Here is a 24,678-nt window from a genome sequence, read left to right on the forward strand (position 1 = left end):
CTGTTGAAATCGGTGGTAGTCACTTTGGCGACTACAGTAAATCCGACAGCAGTTTGACCGATTGGAGAAGTGCGAATTTCAGCTGTCCTACCTGGAGGTGAGAACGACTGCTTGAAATCATTGTTAAAAAGAATTCTGCCGAATGATCATACCGGCGTATGCAAATCACTTCATGTTAAAGTGCGGCCTAGACATTCTCGCTATTAAGGTGGTCATTTAAGGAAGCGATGCCTCTACAATGTTTAGGTGCCTCATCTCCAGCTAGGACAGCTGAAAATCGCTCTTCTCCAATCGGTCAAACTGCTGTCGGATTTATTAGAGACGCTAATTGGTACCCAACCCGTTGAAATGGTAGCATCTAATAAAGTATGTGTTCCATATTTTGCTGGCCATGCTGTATTTGTCCGAATCATTTGTGTTACCTAGGAGACTGCAAGGAAACCACTCAGAATTCTGCACTGCATATTTAAATATGTCTGATTATAGCAGACTTATATTTATGTAACTACACAAAAATAGATATATAGCGAAGGATTTCTTTATACAAAGGCTTGTGTATTGAAGGAAAGGGAAGCGGAAACTGCTACCACAACATAATCCAGTAATGCTTGTGTCAGATATATGGTTTTCCTGAATGGGAAAGGATGCAATAGAAAAATGGATAGTTATATGCAGTCAATAGGTATTTGCAGTCAAAGTCAAGTTTATGCCTGTGTTCATCTGCTAGTGCTTGGCTTTTTATTTCTATAGAGAAATTTGAGCACCAGCATAACTTGACTATATATATATATATATATATATATATATATATATATACAAAAAAATATAATATAATATATATATATATATATATATATATATATTAGATAGACAGAGGCAGTCAGACATAGAGCAGATTCCCCCACCGCATGCACCTTGTGTGCTTCTCGTTCATTTTCAGCTACGCTTGCATCACAAAGGTAGTGATATTAATCACAAGATTAATTTGGCTGGATAGCACTTCATGGTACTTTAGAAATTTGCGCTCCGCAAGCTCCGGGGAGGAAGCCACTGCTACAGCTAATTAAAACCTCATCTTAAAAAGCGATGTTATTGTTCTGATAATGAATAAACAGGAGATGAAAGAGGATAAGGTGCATGTGGAGAGGTAGCGACGGAAGGCTTCATTACTACCAACATTAGCGCTTACACTCATGGCAAATCAAACTGCCATTAATAATGTACATTACGCTATTACAAAAATGAAGCACTTGCCCTTGCAACACATACTGTAAGCATATCAAATGGTTGCATTTATTTTAGACTTTTAACTATACACAAGTGAGGCTACTAATTGTAAAATCCTAGGTATAAGAACCTGACGACTTTTTATCAAGTGAAAGCAACCTTGGATTGTCCCTGTGACGTGTATAATCTAACTTCCCTACCACGGGCTCAGATATGCACACATACTATGGTGAATGTAAACTGAAGCCAGGTAGCCTACCAGTATGTCATATGAGGTGAGGCTGGACAACCTGTTGATCTCCAGGTGTTTTGAAACTACAAAGCCCAGCATGCATTGCCAGTCGATAGGAAGCCAAGTGCTGGCAGGGTATGACATGGGACTTGTAGTTTCACAATACCAGGAGAGCCACAGGTTGTCTAGGCCTGACAGACAGGAAACCCATGCAAACACAAGTTACAGCCATACTTACAGCCATACTTACCTAAATCCCTGCCTGCGGTGCGGTGCACGTGCCACCTGCAGGCAGGGATTTAGCCTCTACCGTGTGGGGTATTTGAACACTGTCCGGGAGTCAAACAGTGTTGAAACACCCCACACGGTAGAGGCTAGATCCCCTTCCTGGAAAGGATCCTATGACATCACCAGATCATGTGACTCTGCCGCAGAGTCTCTGCGGTCACATAGTACAAAGAAGAGGTGGTCAGAGCAGCAGCAGTAATGTACCTGTTCCTGAGCAGGTGCTGACATTAATTGTGAACTAGGTAGGAGTGCTGATGTGCAGGGGGAGCATGTGAGGGGAGCGCTGGTGTGCAGGGGGGCATGTGAGGGGAACACTGGTAAGCTGGGGGGCATGTGATGGTAACGATAGTAAGCTGGGGGGCATGTGAGGGGAACGCCGGTAAGCTGGGGGGCGTGTGGGGGGCATGTGGGGGGACACTGGTAAGCTTGGGGGCGTGTGAGGGGAACACAGGTAAGCTGGGGGACATCAGAGGGGAGCGCTGGTAAGCTGGGGGACATCAGAGGGGAAGCCTGCTAAAGCTGGGGGGGGGGGTGTGAGGAGAACGCTGGTAAGCTGGGAGACATGTGAGGGGAACGCTGCTAAGCTGGGGGGCATGTGAGGGGAACACTGGTGAACTGGGGGGCATGTAAGGGGAACACTAGTAAGCTGGGGGGGGCATGTGAGGGGAATGCTGTTGTCTGGGGGTTCTAATGTGTATTTTTGGGGGTGTCCTAATGTGTCTTGTTGGGGGTGTCCTAATGTGTCTCGGGGTGGGCATAATGTGTCTGGGATTGGGCATAATGTGTCTGGGTGGGTAGTAATATGTCTTGGGGGGATCATAATGTGCCTGGGGGTGGCATGATAATGTAACTGGGGGGTTGCATGATATGTCTGAGGGGTGGCGTGATGCAGCTCAGGGATGGCGTGATGTGGCTGGAGAGGGTGTGATAAATTTAATATCTTATTATTATATATTATATACTGTGTGATCTATTATTTACAGTGTTCACTTAATGCTTGGTTTTCCATATTTATATTTTCCAACAGGTCCCAACATTCCAGGATCCATGCAAGAATCCAGTATCAGGTTGTGAAAGCTGCAATAACAGGTAGGTGAGAGTAACACCATTGTAATGCATAATTCAAACAGACATGAAGTGTCTCCGGGAACGTCCGCAAGACACTTTGCAGTGGAGATTTGACAGAAATCTCCTCCCATTTTTCCTTGCACTGGAAAAAGAATAGGAATTTCTACCGAAATTCTACCAGAATATGTCATGTCTCAAGAAGCGCAGCCACGCCCCATGTTGGCCAAGCCCCCAACATTATGTGGCCATGCCTCTTTGGCTGCATGACGGCATACAGCACCTTTACTGCTTGCTTTAGGGGGGCCCCAATCAGTTGGTGTACTGGGGTCCCAAATTCCTCTTAGCGGCCCTGGGGAATAGGCGCATGCACATTGTCATTGTACACTAAAGACGTGCCAAGCACGAGTACAGACACCAGCGGCCGAAAATAAAGAGACAAAAGAATTGAAATAATATATATTATAGATAAATAACAATAGTCAAGTTATTTCAAACGCCACATTAGTGATATGAAATTTGAGTCAAAATAACAAACTAATGATACATAATAGATATTTAATTATCTGCTGCTATGAAACAAAAAGGTCAATAAAGCCAAATCTAAAAAAAAGAAGGATTATCCGGAGCTCCTTGGTTAATGTCACAAATCCTGCAGGTCTTAGAGGAACGGTGCACAGACGGATATCAACAGCAGAGTCTCAATGTGGCTAATTTTCAAATACACTAATGTTCTATACATATGTTTATTTAAATGTAGATTTGGATGTTGTGAAAATGTGGATAATGATGGCATTGTCTTCTTTCTGAAAGCTTATTGGTATTGTAAAAACAAGTCAACACCTAGCCTTGTTATTATGGCTATGTAGTTATCTAATTATATGGAGCTAAGGCTTCAATCTACAAATGATTATCCAATACTCATTGGCTAATGTTATAAATCATCACATGTAAATACTGGCACAACACGGAGGTCTATTTAAACACTACTACTTTATCTGTTTGTGAAGTATATGTAATACTTATATACATAACTTAATGAAAATCTAGATCACGCAATATAAAATATATTTTCCAGGCTATAATTTTTGAGCATTATTTAATCCATTAAAAAGCTCATTAAAAAATAAATCAAATAACTCTTAATAATTCACATTCTTGAATAGTGTTTTTATGGGTAAGCACAGTTTTCCATTCACTAAGATGAATAAAAACAAACAAACACATGAGATAAATTAATTGAAATGTTTGTTGTATTTTTCATTCTTTAAACAAAAGCATGGAAGAAACTTCAGCTCAATGCTAGCCACAGATGATGCAATACTGGAAGCATTTGTCCCAATAATTATGTGTGGATAATCCCAAAACAAGTGCAATGCCCAGAAAAAAATGCAAAATTTATCTGACCGTTCTCAGGCATGCCAGTGAATCCAGTTGGCAGCTGACGCTATCTGCCTCTGTGTATGTTCATCTTCCAGTCACATTAACAGGCCCCCAAGTGGTCGTTAATCAGATGTTATTCTGAGTCGCAAATAACCAGATCTGCCTATTTTGGCTACCCACCTGTGTGTTGAAATGAGGGCCAAAACATACATTTCTTCCTTACAGCACTGGGGTCATGAGTTCAATTCCCGTCCATGGCCTTATCTGTGAGCATGGCCTTATCTGTGAGGAGTTTGTATCTTCTCCCTGTGTTTGCGTGGGTTTCCTCTGGGTGCTATGGTTTCCTCCTACACTCCAAAAACATACTGGTAGGGTAATTGGCTGCTAACAAATTGACCCTAGTCTGTGTGTCTGTGTATGTTAGGGAATTTAGACTGGAAGTCCCAATGGGGCAGGGACTGATGTGAATGAGTTCTCTGTACAGCGCTGCTGAATTAGTGGTGCTATATAAATAAATGGAGATGATGATACCTAAAACTACAAGCTACACTGTGAACACAGGGTGGCAAAGGACACATGAAAACGGTGTATGCTGTATTCGTGGTTGTCACTGAGGTCTCTGCACAAGTTGTTTAAGTCTAAAGGTGCCCACACACACTGTGATATCCGATATGCAGAGGGTTTGTGTCGACAATGAATGGAATTTCCGATAATAATTGGAGAGGATCATGGTCACTCATGGCGGAATTGGGGGTCAGAAGATGACCACTGAAAGCCTGTGTGTGGCTGCCATCTTCGGATTGAAGTAACTGTCTGTAATGAAGTATATAGGAAAACTGTTCAATCATCCTGGCACTCGACTCTTGGATGAACTCTTTAGATAAAAGTTCATGCAGTGGAGCACATAACTACTGACCATGGACACATAAAAAGAGCGCCGTCCAATCCACATCGTGTTCACTGTACAGCGAAGGAATATTTATTGGCGGCTGCAGTAGGGATCACTAATCCACATTAGACATTCCTTGCACACTGAAATAAATTTGTGGGTGCAAAAAAAAATCTAATTGCCTTTTTGGGACCTATTTATCAATTGGTGAAAAGCCCCAGATCTGGTGGAAACAGATTTTTCACTCATTTAGGTTTTTTTCCTATTTATCAAGGCCCCCAAACTGGTGGAGCAGTAGCATGGGGAAGCTGCTGTAGTCCTATAGATACGGCCATCTCAGGATAGCCGGGGTACTGTAAATTACAAAATATTTATTAGTAAAATAAAGCATTTTTCCTTTTTGCATGTAATGTTATATTTTATAGATTTGTTTTTCTTTAACTTTATTATTTTTTATACAGATACAAATCTAAACCTGGGCTTCCAGTTGTTGTGTGCCGGCTCAGACATATATACAGGGACTGCATTGGCCTAGTAAGATTCCTCGTACCATTGCCAGTCAGTATCGCTAAATTATGCAATATCTATCACCGCAATCTTACATATCGTAGTGTGTTGATAAACAAAGACCTCTTTGTTTATGTGTTTTTCACTGTGGTAAAGAGATAAGCAGTGGATCCTGAACAGATGCGATAATGCAATCCTGAGGCCATGCTTAGGCAAAGTTTAGTTCTTCAGCTGTTGTAGGATTACTAGTACCAGCATGCAATTCAGATCTGGTCAGACATGCTGGGATTTATATTACCACAATAGCTGGGGAGTCACAGGTTGCCAAGCTCTGCATCAGAGTGATTTACTCAATATTGGCGGTACTAGTGCTACCATATAGGACAGTGATGGCTAACCTGTGACACTCCAGGTGTTGTGAAACTACAAGCCCCAGCATGCTTTGCCAATAGATAACTAGCTGATAGCTAGCAAAGCATGCTGGGGCTTGCAGTTTTACAACACCTGGCGTGTCATCATTGATGTAGGAGAATGTTCTATCTGAGCATAACTTTATATGCTTCCTCTGATGTGGACAGATTATGGGCCTGATTCATTAAGGATCTTAACTTGAGAAACTTCTTATTTCAGTCTCCTGGACAAAACCATTTTACAATGCAAGGGGTGCAAATTAGTTTTCTGTTTTGCACATAATTTAAATACTGACTGTTTTTTCATGTAGCACACAAATATCAACTTTAAATTTCAGTGTACAAATAAGCTATCAAGTATTTGTGTGCTACATGAAAAAAGTCAGTATTTAACTTAGGTGCAAAACAGAATGCTAATTTGCAACCCTTGCATTGTAACATGGTTTTGTCCAGGAGACTGAAATAAGAAGTTTCTCAAGTTAAGATCCTTAATGAATCAGGCCCTAGGTGTCCTAACGTTTCCCATTGGAAACTGTAAAGTTCTGGACAACATAAATGATTTAATACGTTTCCATCTACTGGGATCTCATCTACAGTCCATGTCAAGTGTAAAGCTACCATTAGCACTATGCAAACCCCTCTTGCACTATCAAATATATGTGGAATGGAAAATACCAGCAGCATACTGTGTTGTACTGCACTGGAAGCTATCAGTAACAGTACTATTGTTTGCAGGTATTGTCTTGATTTTGCACCATACAGCGAGGCTGTTCTTAGGACTATTGTACACCAGGGCAGGTTAGAACTGGAGGTGATGGGGTGAGTCTGCAGAGATTATGTCATTTTCTCTATAAGATATTCTATACTATCTGAATTCTCCTTCCATCCTCAATGATTTAGTTAAGTCAGCAGTCCCCCACCACCTCTCTACACTTGTCCCATTGTGAAGTAGATACTCCTTCCCTAGCTCTATCGGTAACCATGGTAACGCCTGCCGCTGGTGTTCAGCTGTCATTGCTGAGTACACCGTACATGTGATTAAATGAAGGCCACAGTCTGTCAGCCTTCTACCAAGTTTATGGTGTATTACACATAATAGAGATTGGGGCTGAGTGACAGGTGTCCTTATAATATGTTTAACCCATGTACTCCTGGAACCATATAGACACATATTCTGCTGTATTCTTTGCATAATGGCTTTTGTACTGTAAGCTTTGGCCTATTTATCTGATTAATCTCCTAAAATGAATGTGCAAAGACAGATGCTGACACTTAGCACAGATCTGCAAAATAAATAGTAAGGTTATCATATTTGTCTTCACATGCAGGTGGATAATTAGCTACAAAACCTTGTGTTTACTATATATATATATATATATATATATATATATATATATATATATATCTATAATATCTATATCTTCTTTGTGCTTTCCCCACCAAGTGAGGAGTTACTGAATGTTACTATCTCATGGGGGTTACACACTGATTAATTCTTAAATGTTATATTTTATGAATATAAAGCCAGGGTTATACTTCATGAGGGCATTACCCTCTGGCAGATTCACGATTCTACAGATCCTGTCCAATATAGAAGAAGTGTACGATCTTACTGCAATTGGTGAGGCCCCCAGATATGGCCACAGCTCTAAAACCAATGCAACATATATATTTTTAAATACCTTAGTTAGGCAATACGGTATTATCCTACATAAACTGCAAATGTTTCTACTTTGACTCTGAGGACAATGGACAACAGAAAATCTTGCCTTGCTTACAGTCAAACTTATCAATATTGTAAATCAGGATACGTACTGTATGTAGGGTTAAGTAAATGGGATTACACAGATTTGGCGATTATAAAGTACAACATTGGTAGAGAAATATTGCAGGTTTAATGACCAAATAATACATTGTGCTTTTATACGGCTTACTTCACTAGCAGAGATAGGGTTAAAAGTTATCACAGTCCAATCAGCTAGGTCAGGACTGTGGGGGAGGAGAGCTTTATAAGAAGCATAGATATGTTCCTAAATGCCACTCTAATCCTAATTACCCTCCCAGGCTCAGAAAGAATGATCGGTGTCTTGCTCTCCTGATTATGAAGCTGTCTTCCTCTCTGATGTCCTCTGTAGCCGGGGAAAGCTTGTTTAATCTCTGCAGGGGTTCCGGTGTTACTGTCACAAGCTCTGGCAAACAAAGCTCCTCATATATAAACCTCAGATATTATTTTTGCTGAACCTGAAGATCTTTATGTAGAATGTTATGTGTGGTATCCGCTCCTGGCACCACATTGTCCATAGTGGCAAATTCAGAAATTCAAATTCCACAAAGTACTTATATTCAAACAAGTTCATCTGGGTTGTCTTATATAACATAACAGATCCCTTACCTAAAATTGAAAGAACAGTCATTCAGGGCTTTTGAGTGAATATATGTAAGAATAGAAGATTCTATACATGGATATAAATGTTCATTTTAGCAGGGTCATTCTGGCTGACAATAAATTAGCCTCAACGGCTAGCAAGCAAATCTTGCTCTTTCAGTAAAGGTGTAATTTGAAATCAAGTTTTCCAGGGGCGGACATAGTACAACCCTTCTCTAAGGTTGCAAATTAAAATCATACTTACCAACTTTGAAATGTTGGTATCCGGGAGGCTGCGGGGGAGGTGGGCGTGATGGGGGGCAGGCCTCCAAAATGCGCGTCATTTTGGACCCCCCCCCCCCCCCCGTGATGTCATGACACAAATGCATCATTTGACAGCGGGGGGTGGAGCCAAATGCTGTGATTCACCGGGAATCGCGGCGTTTGGGACCTAATTCTGCCCACTTCACTAGGAGGTGGGTGCTTCCTAGTGAAGTGGGCAGATTCGGGAGATTTCCACACTCTCCCGGGAGTCTGTGAGACTCTCGCAAAATGCGGGAGTCTCCCGGACATTCTGGGAGAGTTGGCAAGTATGATTAAAATACCCTTTAAACTAGGCCTGGCCAACCTGTGGCTCCCTAGGTGTTGTGAAACTACAAGAGTCAGGTTAAGAGCCCATGAAGCCATAGGAAATAGACTTGTTTAAGCCTGTTCTCCATTTGTAAAAAAACAAAACAAACCAGAGCATGAGAATTGGTTCGGGTGATCTGGGCTACTCAATACCCACTAGGCCCTAGTGATTAGTATAAAATCAGAAATCTATATATATTTATACGCACTGACTATGGGACATACTTGAAAGGTGAATGAATGACTAGTCCTGGCTCTGCACTGAGAATAACAGAGCAATAGCCGGTCATCCAAGTGAGAAAGGGTCAACAGAGAATCAACCAGCATCTGGATATGAAAGACAATGCCAGGACTTGAATGGAGGATAATAGAGAAGTAAGTTCACCTATGTTCAAGGAAACAGAGCACCATACATGGGCTGAATGGTGAATACAACAAGGACATGTTGGTGAGAATGGGCCGTATGGGGCCTACCTAGAGGAGGTCATCTCACACAGCGTGTTGCAAATCCTGGATTGTGAGAGCAAATAAGGAGATCATTCACTACAGAAAAGCCTTGCACTGTTTTAAAAAAACAACGGTTTAAAGTGCCTGAGGGTGTTTTGTTCTTCATTACTTCATAAAAGTGACATTAATAGCCATGGAAGAGAGCTGCTGAGTGCATTTACTGCCGATGTTCCAGGTATGAAAGCTGCTTTCAGGCTGCTAATGTTTCCTAATTACACATCTCAACTATAAAGAGAGAGAGTGAGAAAGGAGGGAGTGCAAGAGAGGGGAGGGACAGACAGTGAAAAGAGAGGTAGAGCTAAATGAGAAGAGATATGCTGGGAGCAGGGACAGAGTAAAGAGAGGTACAGTTAACCCTTTTACTGCCAGGGACATAACAGTTCCCAGGTGGTCCTGGATGAACCTGTGACGCTGTGGGCTGCTGCAGCTGCCAGGTTTGCACTTCGGACCTGACTGTTGCTAGACTCTCTCTCATCCCCTAATTAATACATTTATTTTTTACTTTTATTTTTCTATTATCGAAACAGTGGGGGCTTGGGGGGGGATTGTCACCTTGTTAAGAAAAAAAATAAATTAGGACATGACCTGATGTTCACTAAAGGAATCTCTCAAGCTCTCCCAAGCTTCAGCATATTCAGATTGCCTTCTTGACCCACCTAATGTTCCCCACAGGAACCAGATGCATAAGAGCAGTGCGTTCATTTCCTCACCCCAATGGTTTCTGCTATGGAGGGCATTGAGGATTTGGGGGGAACCCAGGTATTTCCCAAGTGATCTGGGGCTCTATCAAGGCTTTACGATGCCCCCAATTGCCTTGTCCCTGCCCATCTACCCAAATACAGGTGAGGGGAACTAATCAATTACTACCAATAACAATCGACACTTAAAGTAGCCAGTAACACTTTACCACCATTGACACACAATCCCATGCAATGATTACATTTTACATGGGAACGTCTTTATATGTTATTCCAATTGTGCGAGACGTGTAGAGTGGCAGATGAAGGGCCTATTGGGCCTGGAGCTGAAAATTATGAAGGGGCCTATTGCGAGCAGTGCCATGTTGCCCAAGCCAGTGTGGCCAGTGCATTGAGGGTGTAGCCAGTACCTAATAAGATTAAATGACGTTTGCATCACTACTGGTTCACAAGCCTTGTAAGGAAAGTGAAGACTGAGAAATAACCTCCCTCAAATGATATAATCTGTTTTGCTCAATGCAATAATATATGTTTAAGCCAGCACCATATTACTTTGTAGTGAAATACAAAATAGCAGAGGCTTAGTGGTTAGCACTTCTGCCTTACAGCACTGGGGTCATAAGTTCAATTCCCGACCATGGCCTTATCTGTAGGAGTTTGTCTGTTCTCTACATGTCTGCGTGGGTTTCCTCTGGGTGGTCCGGTTTCCTCCCACACTCCAAAAACATACTGGTAGGTTAATTGGCTGCAAACAAATTGACCCTAGTCTGTGTGTCTGTTGTGTGTCTGTCCGTCTGTCTCTGTATGTGTGTGTATGTTAGGGAATTTAGACTGTAAGCTCCAATGGGGCAGGGACTGATGTGAGTGAGTTCTTTGCACAGCACTGCGGAATTAGTGGCGCTATATAAATAAATGGTAATAATAATAATAATAATAGGTACACAGAGCCACACAGACATACAGGACACTACAGAGAACAGATGGGATGGAGACAGTGAGCACTGGAGACCTCTAAGAACAGGGGACTATGGGCATTTGCAAACTGGGCTCCCCTTAATTTGGCTGTGACATAATTAAATGTAATTTTGGCTCTCCATAAAATCAGGTGCCCTGTGCTGTAGCCAGGTCAGAGCGTACCTTTGGCTGCCACTGGGAACAGAGTCACTTTAATACTAATACAATACTCCACTAATAAAAGGCACTACAAACAAGTTCTGCTTTTACTCTCAATACCAAAGATTATTGAACCTCACCTGATATCTCTCCAAATAAAGAAAAGGATGAAGAAGTTACTTCATGCTTGTAATATAATGCCTCTCAGTCCGTCCTGCAAGATAACATTCCTCATTTCCGTAATTAAAGTGCAGTCAGTTTTTGCAAGAATTTGATATTGGGTTCTGAGAACACATTCCCATCTTCAAAGCCAGAGCTGTCTACAGTCTCTGTACTGTGCTTTTAAAGAGTTAAGGAGCAGTTTCTGTTGTCCCCTCTCTAACACCCATCCATCTCACTGGATTAACTTTCCATTTCCACAATCCTTTGCACACAATGGGGCCATTAAATGAATATTTGCTTGTGCATTAATGTCGATCATAAAAGCCCCAATAAAATTTCATGGAGCGGAGGAAAGAATCTATTGGGAAGCTGACCTGTATAGATGGGGACCTGTGAAATAGCAGCTTGCAGCACAGAATCCATAGCCAACATCTGCATTCACTGCCAGTAATACCTTATAAAGTCTGCTCAGGTCAACGCTCTGGAACTGTGTCAGTGCCACAAATCTGGCTATAATTCAAACAAATTCACAAGGGTTGCTGCTTTCAATATCTTTAAAGTGATTGGACTGATACAATACCCAGTGGTGTAAATCCACCCTGTCTTATTTACAGTTTACTTGTCACCTCTTTTGGTGCATCATCCCTTGGTCATGTCATTGGTTCCTATTGGTTTGGCCCACAAAATAGTTGCCTCCACTGTGGCAATGGGTACACTACAGATATATGTGTTACTTATATCTGCGCCTGTTGGGCTTACAACATTTTAAGCTGGAATCCCAGTGCCCCAATGCTTTCATGAACTGTATAATACAAAAATGATGGTGGCTCAAACAATACTTTAGTGGAAAAAGTGAACAGTTCACATTAATGAAAAGGGTGACAGTGAAATTCAGGTAACATTTTTCTGCAGTCCCAGAGTAAAGCTTCTATTCCAGCAGTCCATGAAACTAGGGGACAGGGTGCGTCTCTCTTTTTAAGCTACATGATAAATAAGGTCCTCTGTTGGAGGACAATGTGCTGTGAACCAGGATGAACCCTGATCTTAAGATGATCCTAGTTGAATATATTTCATAGTTAATTGTATTTGCCAAAAGGCATCAAAGTGTAGAAATGAACTTACCAGTGTCTGAGCTAACATAGCTGATAAGAATAAGGGCCACGTCTACTAGGTGCTGTCTTTATCCATCATTAAATATAGCTATAATATCGTGGAAACTGAATAATTAGATAACATTATGTACTATAGCTCTTAACACTTTTGAAGCATGAGGCAGGTCTAAGGTGTGAAAAGGGAAAGTCACCTGTAACAAAAATATTCTTCTGGCTCTCATGCTCTAGGAAGAAACCTGCTCATATACAATAGATTACATCCATTTACTCCTTCCTCTGTCACCTCCGCTCTGCACAGGATTGTCAGGGTGCTGATCCTATCACATCAATGCATATAAGGAGCAGGCTGTAGCCATTAGCTGAAGGTTATGTCACAGATATACACAAAAAGTAGAACTTGTTAATTCTGCGGGCGCCACTTGAGAAAACATAGATTCCGCCCGCTGTTTCAGCAGGGAGCTTGCTTAAGATAACTGAATCCCTGGAATGACAGGTGGGCAAGCTCCCTTTGGTTGTACATGTACGGCCAACTATTGGGCCCTTCACTCTGCAGTGAACATGTTGATCTCAGAGTTCCGTGTCGATGAGGGTCCCGCTCCACACAGGCTGGCAGAAGGGGAAACACTGTCGTTCGCGGGGTTAAGCAACATTCTGGCTCCCACTACCTTTTCAAAATTATGAAGCCATCACCTCCACAAAACACATTATGACACTGAAGCATGTATGGTAACTAATATTGCGCCAAACCAAGTTGTGAGAAGACATCACCCTCCAATCACAGATGTGCTACAAAGACTCTAGGCCATAAAATGGTCATGTGGCCTCAGTCCACCTGTTGCCACCAATGTCAATCATACCTGCCAACTGAGCATTGTTCGGGGGCAGTCCCAATGTGCAGATTTTGAAAGGTGCCGGTAATTAAAAAGTGGCTGGGGCCTTGCCATAAAATCGTCACCAGTCAGAAAGTGGGCATGATTGGGTGGATCAAAGCGGGGTTGTGTATATAGAGATTATTTGCTACAAAGAAATCAGCAACAGTGGCTAGTCTACTGGTCTGCTCCAATAACACTGTCAATTTGGATTTAGCTGTGCACTAAATCGTAAGCCTATTGTTTTATTCATTCTTTATTTATTATTCTTTATTGCTTCTTTATCTTTTTATTTATTCTTTATTCATTAGTACAGATCTTATATAGGGTAAAAGTTAAGAATCTGTGGCTGTCCAGCTGTTGTGGAACTGCAAATGCCAGCATGCCCTAGCAGCCATAGATTGGCAGGGCATGCTGGGACTTACAACTCCACAACAGCAGGAAAGCCACGGGTTGTATAAGCCCAGAATAGGTTAAAAAGCCGGCGCTGCCCTTAACAAGGTACAAAACAGCTTGAAAGAATGTGAATCCATGTGCACTACAAGCCTGCACTAATGTACCCACCCATGATACGTAATAACATGCTCAGATTTGCTTTCTATATACTATATATTTGGCTACTGTATGTTCTTAACATGTGACATACACATGTGTGACCTTCATTCACATATATATATATACTCACCCCAGTAGAAGGAGTCGCTGTCCAGCCTAACTCTGCTGTAGCCGTCCTAGTGTCCATTAGGGTCTCTGCAAGGAAGAGAGGGAAGATGTCACTGGCTGATATCGCACACAGACAGTTTGTTGAATTGAATATGCTGTTATGCTTTATGCATTTACTTCCACACAATGAGAGTGATTTCTGTGTCATTAACCAATCTGCATTTTACTTTCACAGTGTGATCACATTTCTTTTTATCCTTAACTTCCAAAGGCTGCACTGTTGTTCCAATTTTTAATTTTTACTTTCACATATTCCACATCATCAACCATCATACGTTTCCTTTCTAGTAAATATGTAAAACAATGTCACCTCTGAACTAGTCGTTAACTATGACCCAGGGAGTGTTAGCTCTGTGTGTTTGTGCACAGTAATGTCTACAATGTTGTCTTGTCACTTCCATCTTAGTTTAATTGAAACTGAGACACGAATGTCCACTATAACTACTAGTTATACTTCTAATGATCGCAGCTTTGCAAGTATATGGTCAACATGCAGGTGATAAAGATGGACCTCGGTGAGATCTCTCCCAAATCCCATTTGTGCATTTTCCTGCTTGTGATACACAACTTGTACCATTGCTACATTCTCATATTAACTGTGCTATTAAAATGCATAGTGTTGATTACCCCTCAAATGCATTCCCCTCTTTGTTTAAACATCCCCACAATGACACAATTAAACCCCACCTCCCGCTATTCAATGCCGTGAATTTAGGCATTTTACAGGGTCCGGGAGGTTTGCCTACTCTTAAGGAACCTCCCAGAAATTCCAGGACAGTAGGCAAGAATGTTATCTTGACCGTGAGTATCATTTGCGACACCCAGCAAAAACTGAGATTCATGTCCTGTTTAAATATCATTTGTTGTGTACAGTCAGTGTATAAGCAGAGCATGCTTGGTTAAATTAACAAACAAATCAAACAATGATGGTTGCTATGTAAGATTCTGCATCCAAAAGTTGTAACAAATAGAACACTGAAAAAACATTGTTTATTGTTAGTTTATTGACATGAGATGTAGGTCATCAGAAGTCGTACAAATCTGCATCTGACAGACTAGTAGAAATTAAATTAATTTTAAATTTAATAATTTCCAAAAACAACACTATATATTTTACAGGATAGGAATCACAGACAGTTCTGTAGGTTTGTGTGAGGAAAATAATGATTTATAGACCTGATTTATATTTCTTGTCTGCTATAGAAAAAAACAACAACAGAAAACAGCATTTCAAGCAAGTGTAAGAAAAGGGCAGGGTCAGTTCTAAATAAGGCCTATAATGTTTTATTATTCAATCACAAATGCCAGGCAGGCATAGTTGCAGGAGGTCACATGAATGGACCAGAGATGTCAGCTGTGATGCATTGATAAAGTAGGAAGACGCTGAGTTATGGATTTCGATTACGGCAGGCAAGGAACAGAGAATTATGGTTCAGTGACTCCCATTTCATTATCACTCCGCACATCACTAACTTCACTCTCCTCTCATTCCGTCACTAGGGATGAAACAAATTGCTGCAACAAAGATGCAAGCTCAGTATAGCAATGTCCTGCACATCAGGTTCACTAGAATAATTATTATTTGCTATGGTAAAAAGGGTTGTACCGAGCAGCAGGTTTTCAGTGCAGTCATTCAGGGTGGTGGCCTAGGGTGTTCTTATTTTGCATGCTGCTTAAGGTCAGATTTAAGGAAGGCGCGTGTTTAAAACACAATATAACTGTATAACGATCATGTGTGGAGTTTGTATGTTCTCCCCGTGTTTGCGTGGGTTTCCTCAGGGTGCTCCGGTTTCCTCCCACACTCCAAAAACATACTAGTAGGTTACGTGGCTGCTATCAAATTGACCCTAGTCTGTGCGTGCGTGTCTGTGTGTGCGTGTGTGTCTGTGTGCGTGTGTGTCTGTGTGTATATGTTAGGGAATTTGGACTGTAAGCTCCAATGGGGCAGGGACTGATGTGAGTTCTCTGTTCAGCACTGTGGAATTAGTGGCGCTATATAAATAGATGATGATGATGTCCAATCTGAATATCCAGTGTTTATATGCAGCGCACCATTAATGACGTAGATGCAAACGACAAGCACATTCCTGACAAACAATTTTTAGACACCAAGATCCCTGGTACAGATCCCACTTTTTAAAAGGTCACTATACATGTAATCTTAGTTTAATCAAATACATGCATTTGTCTCCTGAAACATGGACAGCTGCTTAAATTATGAACTATAAACAGAAAAAAGAACATCATGAATTGGCCCCTGGTAATAAAAATGACAACTAAAACTTATTGGGGCATAATCTAACCTCTGGCCTTAGGAAGACATAGAGCTGACATAATTCTGGCAAAAAACTGACCTGCACAGACATCACATTATCATTCTTGTCACCGTCTCTTCTTGAAAACTCTCCTGCATCTGTACGTTCAAATATTTACAGTCATATGGGTAGTGTGTTGATACAATTAGCAACCATAAGCTATAGCTATAAAATATAATTAGGAACAGTTGGCAACTACGTAATATATAATTATTTGATGAGGAGGTCTTGTAGGTATGTTGATGCATTTCCAGTACTGTAGGGAACAACGTTTGACAAAACAGAGACATTTCTAAAGTTAGAGCAACTGGTCGCGCCCGGCAGCCCGTGGTCCTCATTTGCGAAGCACAAAATGACCCTCTAAGGTGGCGTTGCCTCTCGATTTATGCAGGTGCGCTCACATTTCTACAGCCTCACAACAGAAAAAGAGCTATACAGTAATTATCAGCATAAGACAAATACACCAGGCAGTGATGACTTCACTTGCACCCTTTATGAAGACTCCAAATTTCAGGGGAGCGTCTTTTGAAGTCATCCCTTTGTCTAAGTCTTGGTGTTTCTACATAGTATCCAGCTATTCCGAATTGTTGACTACTGCAGAAATACACAATGGATGTCTCCTGCCCTCTCCTGATTTACTCTCCGTACCAGCCCCCCCCCTTCCATTGTGCTGCCAAAATGGGGTTTTGTAAGCGTCGTCCCCCCTTTCTCTGTCTCTATCTAGCACTGCAGTTTCCTTTATCTGTGCTGCTGAGCAGAACTATAATACACTTGGGATTAGTGTAAGCAACATTTACCTGCCACACAGCTCTGCTCCTGCATGACAAATGAGAGGTTTTACACTGCTGCCTGTTTATCTTTAACAAGTATTTTCTGTCTTTGTGCTCCACCCTTCCATTAACTCCCCTGGTCTCTCCTGTTCCTCGGAATACACAACCGTATTAGAGTGCAAGCTCATCAAACTATAGCACTTAAACATTACAGTGTACACTGCACGGCTTAAGGGTCTACTTATTATTGATATGTTTTTATGTTAGTATATATTGGGCACCGGCATCACTATCTATCCTCCTAATCATTTTCACATTAATATCCTATGCTTTAAACAATACAGGAGTCACCTTGTTAATATGGAATTCACTGTTTAAGAATACAAACTCAAGTTGTCTAAAGATACAAACCCTTGTAGGGTGTCACCAAAGATGATCCTACCCTAATTTATTTCTCAATGTATCAATTTCCATTGGCTCATGTTGCTAATACTGTAAGCAATAGTTATTATCTTAAAGAAAGAAAGAAACAAACCAAGAAATCTAAATCGTGTTGTATTTGCACAAAAATAGTTCTGTATTCACATTGATAGCAGCTACACATCTGAATTCACGTAAAAAATAAAACCATCCAAAAGCAACATTTAGACGCATCCAACCAAAAACCACTACAACGCATGTGCAGCAAGCACCAAATCCGCCTGCATCTTGGATGCAATTAACACTTGCGACAGCTTGCGACTCACTACGAGAGAATGGGAGAAACGCGGAATTGTGAAGGCGTGACCATGTAAATACATCCTAGTCGCAGTGAGGCACAGACACAACACACGTCAAAACAGGGCTAAAGCTGTGCGGCAGGAATTAGGTGGTGCAAGCGTTAGCTAACTGCAGGAACTGCTCATAGCTCGTTAGGGTATTAAGAGTGGGACGCAACTGGGGTTGCTTGCCACTTGTAATACCCTACCAATCTGCGGCACACTCCCACGCCTATACTTCTTAAACGGACTTTGTGTCCAACTCTAAATGAGGTCCTCAATGTGGAATTATCACTTTTTAATGGTAAAAAATGTAGTAAAAAATATAAACATTTTATATGCACACATATTTATTTTTTCCTACATAAAGTTATAATATAGAACTTTAGAGAGGGTGCTGTAGTATGTTGTACCATGTAGAAGGAGAAGGATGTAGGAGATAGTTAAATAGCAGATGAACACCCAAGAACATCACTGATGAACAATTGCTCTGCTAACTGCTAAATTGTCAGTGTAATATCTCTGTAAGAACAATTCTCAAAGGGGTTATTGGACACGGCTAGAATGCTTGGCAGTTACACAATATAAAAGAAGTCACCTGTGTCCAAACTATCATTTGCATTGTTGTTAAATAGGGACACTCATTTTCACCAAAGAAAATTAATTTAATTTCAACATATTTAAAATAATTATGTTATCAATGTACCCTAGTAAAATGTTGACATACAGAATATAGCATTAATCATCATAATAATATATAGAAAAAATCATCATCCACATTTATTTATATAGCGCCACTAATTCCGCAGCGCTGTACAGAGAACTCATTCACATCAGTCCCTGCCCCATTGGGGCTTACAGTCTAAATTCCGTAACACACAGACACACAGACTTTTTTGATAGCAGCCAATTAACCTACCAGTATGTTTTTGGAGTGTGGGAGGAAACTCACGCAAAACGGGAAGAACATACAAACTCCACACAGATAAGGCCATGGTCGGGAATTGAACTCATGACCCCAGCGCTGTGAGGTAGAAGTGCTAACCACTAAGTCACCCTGCCACCTCTCTGCATTTGAATAGCTTATTGCAGGCACGTGATTGTCTGGGGTCAAATAGAAAAGCTAATATTGCCTTATAGAAATCTGTTTCAAAGACTGTCTATACAGACAGATGTCCTCCAACCATAAAATAACATAACAATATTACACACACTTCACAGCCATATGCTTTATTAAACAAGGCCATTCTAAAACAAAGGAACAGATTTCAATTTATGAACAGAAATCATTCATTTAGGTTTATTACACTGAATATGTATGTGTCCCAGGCCAAGTTTATCTATAAACTAATGCTACAAGAAACAAGAAAATGGTATAGTTTAATCAAACGAAGTGATAAAAAAAGAGGATATGATCACGATATGCTAGTCTAACCAATGAAACATGTCACAAGTACTGATAGAAGCTGAAGTAGGCAACCTATGTCTCTGCATCTGAGAGCAGAGCATGCTGGGACTTGTTCTTTCACATCTGGTCATGAGCCGGATTTAAAGGGTCAAAACTCCCAGCTCATACAATACACAAGGGATTTCCCTACTCTCTGTTTGCTGACATTTTATTTTATTATTTTCTGGTAATTAAGCACATTTTGTTAATCATTGCTTTCCTAATGATTGTTGCAGGAAACAGAGCAGTCCCCACGGTGACAGCTGCAGGTGATGCTGAGAAATGACAGGCATACTCTACATGATACTCCAGAGAAGATTTCAACTAGTGGAAAAGTTCCAGTAAGACAGACTGAGGAGAGGAAGAAGTCACAGGATGACAATTGTCACCACTGCAAACTTTGTCACTATGTCTGTCAAAGATGATGCAAATAGTTTCCTGCTGCAGGAAAAAGGCTGATAGTTTCTGATGCCACTTTCTGTGTCAAATGAATTGATAAGTGAGGCTTTTTAGGTCGAACGCACTTAAAGGGCGACAGGGTTTGTAACAGAACGAACACTTACATTTAAGGGGTTAACATCAGGGAGGGGCCCGACCAATGATAACTCTGGTGGAAGGGTCCTGGTTTGATATAGGCGAATGCATTTCCTGGTTTTCTTCACTCTTCAGTACGAGATCCCACCCACCCACTCCTTAGTTATGGTAATTTAAACATTTTGCGTTAGGAAGGCACTGCGTACAGCGGCTGATTAGTGGGCGCTAATGGTAGTTGGCCGCAGGTCACTGTCCCCGTAGTGGCACCAGTAACTCCTTGGTCCTTCGGTGAGGAGGGTCCCCTGTTCGGCTCGGTGAGGGAGGGCAGCATGAGTTTAGAAGTGGGGCAGTCACTCTGACGCCAATTCAGCGCATGATAGTTTTGGGATGAGATCCCCTTGTTTGTGGATGTACGGCGGTTTCGCCAGTTCCCACGTTATCTGGTTATATCAGCTTGGGAGCTGTCCCGCAGTGTCCTTTCTCCGCCACCATAGGTTAGTTAAAAGTAACTAATTAATAAATATGTCCTTCATTTTTCGCAACTTATACATGACTCCGTGTGTTTATTTTATATATAAGTGGTTAAGTCATAAAGGTGTTGTGAAGGTGAGGGGGACATACGCCGTGAGCCTTTTAGTCCAAAAGAACAATCTTTTCATTTCAATGTAAACATTCCAATTTTCATACTGACTATATGTGCATATTTGAAATGTAATCATTATAAAAACCTTTTCATTAGCCATTTCTACTGGAAATCTCATTTAATTTCCATTGCATGTCCTGCAGAAGTAAACCAAGCGTACCAACAGTCCATCACTGTGATCTGTACTTGGCCCCCTAAGCACCAGAGTCTGCTCTTTAGTTTAGCTTTAAACTCAGCATCATATTGCAACAATCATTAGTGGGCAGATTTACTAAACCTTCTAAATGGAAAAGTGGAGGTGTTGCCCATAGCAACCAATCAGATTCTAGCAATTTATAAAATGTTTTAGATAAATGATAGCTAGAATCTGATTGGTTGCTATGGGCAACACCTCCACTTTTTAGAACATTTTGTAAATCTACACCTAAGTATTAAGGCTACATGGACAATACTGTCTCAACACAACCAGGGGTCATAATGATATAAGATTAGTCTCTTAAAATAATTACACAGATGGTTCCCTAGGGGCTTACCCACACTTGTCATACTATCCTGTGATGAGGGAAGAAACTGCAGAGTCAGTCACTGGGTCCATGGGGGTCATTAGTTTTCAATTTTGAACGACTAAATTTAAACAAATTATTCTATAATGTAAATCACAATTAGTTTCATTTAGGAAGGTATGGAATAGATTATTTAAATAAGGACACATAAAGAATCGAATGTTAGCTGCTTTGCATTTTTCTCCCTGCAAAAGGACTTTATGAGGCATATTCAATTGTCGCGGGTTTCCGCGGCTTTAAAACTCAGGGAGCTGCGAGCTGAAATCCAGCGAGAAAATTACCGTAATAACGTTTTTTCCCGCGCACTATTACGGTAACAACGGTAATAGAGTGCGGAGCATGAGATTTTCGCCGTCAATTGAATATGCCCTTATGGGTTCTCAGTAGAGATGAGCGGGTCCGGAATTATTAAATCAGAACCCCCACGAACAGTGCCGATCTGAGCCCGGATCTGAGCACTGTTCGGCGGTTCCCGCCGATCACGAACCTCAGAACGAGGCAAAACCTCGTCATCACGCCGTCGGATCTCGCGAGATCCGATTCCGACCACTATCCAAGTCCGAAGAGAGGAGGATCAAGGAAGACAGATGGGAGGTGTGGTATAGTACTTACATGGGTGATGCATTGGGCAGTGTATAGTGGATAGTGCTGTGATGGGCATGAGGCTGGAAAATGTATTTTGCATAGGACTAAATGTGATAAGGCATAGGGTTAGATATGGTGGACAAGATGTTATATGTGGTAGAAATCAGGCTGTTGTGTCTAGCACACATGTGGCTTTCATGAGGCTTTTATCCTGGGTGCAGAGATGGGCATGATGCTCTTATACTGCGTTGGGCATGATGCACAGAACTGTATGTGGTTGACAGGACTGTGGTGGATATGCTAGATATGGGGATATATGGTATGTGGTTGCTTGGGACGTTTGTGGATATGATGCTATTATGCTGTATATGATGGGCATGTGATTATACATGGTTACCATGGGGTCGTATTTTGCTACAGCTATACAGGACATGGGTAGACACACAGCTATTTTAATGGGCATCAGACTGTATATGGTGGTATGAGATGTTATGCTGACGTTTGGCTGCACTGTTATACATCATTGTTTCAGATATAAAAATGGGAAATAAATACTAAATAATACTAAATAAATATGGGGTTCAGCTTTTTGACACGTTGTGGGGTGGGGAGAAAGAGCCAGGTAACAAACAAGAAAATAACTTCCTGTGGGTCAAAAAGGTGCGGTGTGAGCATAGTTTATGAATATTCTTCCTCCTACACAAAGCAAACAAGGGTTCCAGTTATTCAGGATGATTTTTCTTGCTAACTACATTAAACTTGTGTCGCTTAGCTTAGTCATCCAGTTACCTCGGTGCAACCTTTTGGACTAAAAACAATATTGTGAGGTGTGAGGTGTTCAGAATAGACTGGAAATTAGTGGAAATGAATGTTATTGAGGTTAATAATAGTGTAGGAGTGAAAAAAAAAACAAAATAATGGATTTAAGCACTTTTTATGCTTTTTTTAAAAAAAATCAGAACCCAAAACCCGAAATCAGAACCAAAACCTTTTGTGGGGTGTTTTGGCAAAACAAATCAGAACCCAAAACCTCAAGCTAATCAGAACCCAAAACCCAAAACACCAAAAATGGCCGGTGCACACCCTTAGTTCTCAGAAAGTCCCAGTAATCGAGAGTGGTCCTATAATTTCAGTTTTACAGTAAAGTGCACTTCTTGGTACATTTCTAACAATGTACTAAATTACTAAATACATTCTCATGATTAATTTTAGACATAAATGAGGATAAACTGAGCAGTATTTTAGGAGAAAACTGAAAAGTTGAACAAATGGTTCTACAGTTATAGCTGGATGAACTTTGAATTAACATTTTAACTGTATCCACTGTGTGCATTTCCAGTCGATTCTGCAATCCTGTAAATAAGGCATAAATTGATTTTCTGGAGCCAATTACAAATACTGGAATGTGGCTACACATCTATGGGTATGTTAGGACAGGGGATGGCTGGCAAATATTAGCCCAGGGGGGCGAGACTTGGCTCAGCAGCCTATTAGGAACATATTAAAGGGAAGAAAACGCAGGGGTAGCCCAGTGACCCAGACCAAGGTAGCCCACTAGGAGACTGACCAGCCCCTGTATTAGGGGAACATTAAAGATGCATTTCTGTGCAGAAAAATACTTTGCGATTTGCACGTTTATGAATAACCTATAGAGGCAGATACAATTTTAACGCGGATTTCTGAGCTGCGAGTAAAAATCAGCATTGAAATTACTGCAGTAACGGAAATAATACGCATCTATTAACGCAGTAACGGTAATAATACACATCTATTACCGCAGTAACGGTAATAATACACATCTTTTACCGCAGTAACGGTAATAATACACATCTTTTACCGCAGTAACGGTAATAATACACATCTATTACCGCAGTAACGGTAATAATACACATCTTTTACCGCAGTAACGGTAATAATACACATCTATTACCGCAGTAACGGTAATAATACACATCTATTACCGCAGTAACGGTAATAATACACATCTATTACCGCAGTAACGGTAATAATACACATCTATTACCGCAGTAACGGTAATAATACACATCTATAACCGCAGTAACGGTAATAATACACATCTATTACCGCAGTAACGGTAATAATACACATCTATTACCGTAGTAACGGTAATAATACACATCTATAACCGCAGTAACGGTAATAATACACATCTATTACCGTAGTCATGGTAATAGTGCGCGGCCCGCGTTGTTCTTGGGGAATTGAATCTGCCCCTTAGGGGGGTATTCAATTGGGCGCGTTACTGTTAAAAGTAACGCAGGCTGTGCATTAGTACTGTAATAGTGCGCGTAATTACCGTTATTACGGTAGTTACAACGCCGGCTTTTTGCTTTCAGCTCACTGAGCTGCGAACAGAAAGCCAAGTTAAAACTACCGTAATAACAGTAATAGTTTTAGCGCGGTGGTACTTTGGGGGGAATTGAATTTCCCCCTTAGTGTGTGTGTTTGCTTTCATTTCAAATATTTAAATGTTGTAGCCGGTTATTGGTTCAACCTTCTTATTTTTATAGTTTGTATGTTTTTTTCTTGGGTTTTTTTTCTATTGTTTTGTATGTCTGTATTCTATAAAAGTCAATAAAAACACATAAAAAAATGTTGAATATTTGATACCTGCACAACCATGGCTCAACCACCTGCATCTGCATCTCCATGTTGTCAAAATATGTGCAGAAAGCTGAATTGGAGGCAAATAGTATCATTTTTGTATAAAACAGTAAATATACATGATTGGGAAAATTGTAAGGTACATCCTCAGGAAAGCACCATACCTGTTATACACCACAAAATCTAATTTACTGTGTCCCTGCAGCTTGCAGGGGTAAAGCTTAGCCTAAAAAAGGTGGAACTTATTGTTAGGACCTG

At 40.9% G+C, this 24,678-nt stretch overlaps 1 protein-coding gene across 1 annotated transcript in view; it reads right to left on the reverse strand.

Moving 5' to 3' along the window:
- Positions 1 to 24,678, reverse strand: part of EPHB1 (EPH receptor B1) — a 251,330-nt gene that overhangs the window by 144,570 nt on the left and 82,082 nt on the right. The window contains exon 2 of the mRNA XM_075201569.1: positions 14,143 to 14,207. Within this exon, the coding sequence (XP_075057670.1) occupies positions 14,143 to 14,207 (65 nt within the window). The remainder of the gene's footprint in view (positions 1 to 14,142; positions 14,208 to 24,678) is intronic.

Source organism: Mixophyes fleayi, chromosome 3 (genome assembly GCF_038048845.1).
Source record: "Mixophyes fleayi isolate aMixFle1 chromosome 3, aMixFle1.hap1, whole genome shotgun sequence".
NCBI classification, from domain to species: Eukaryota; Metazoa; Chordata; class Amphibia; order Anura; family Limnodynastidae; genus Mixophyes; species Mixophyes fleayi.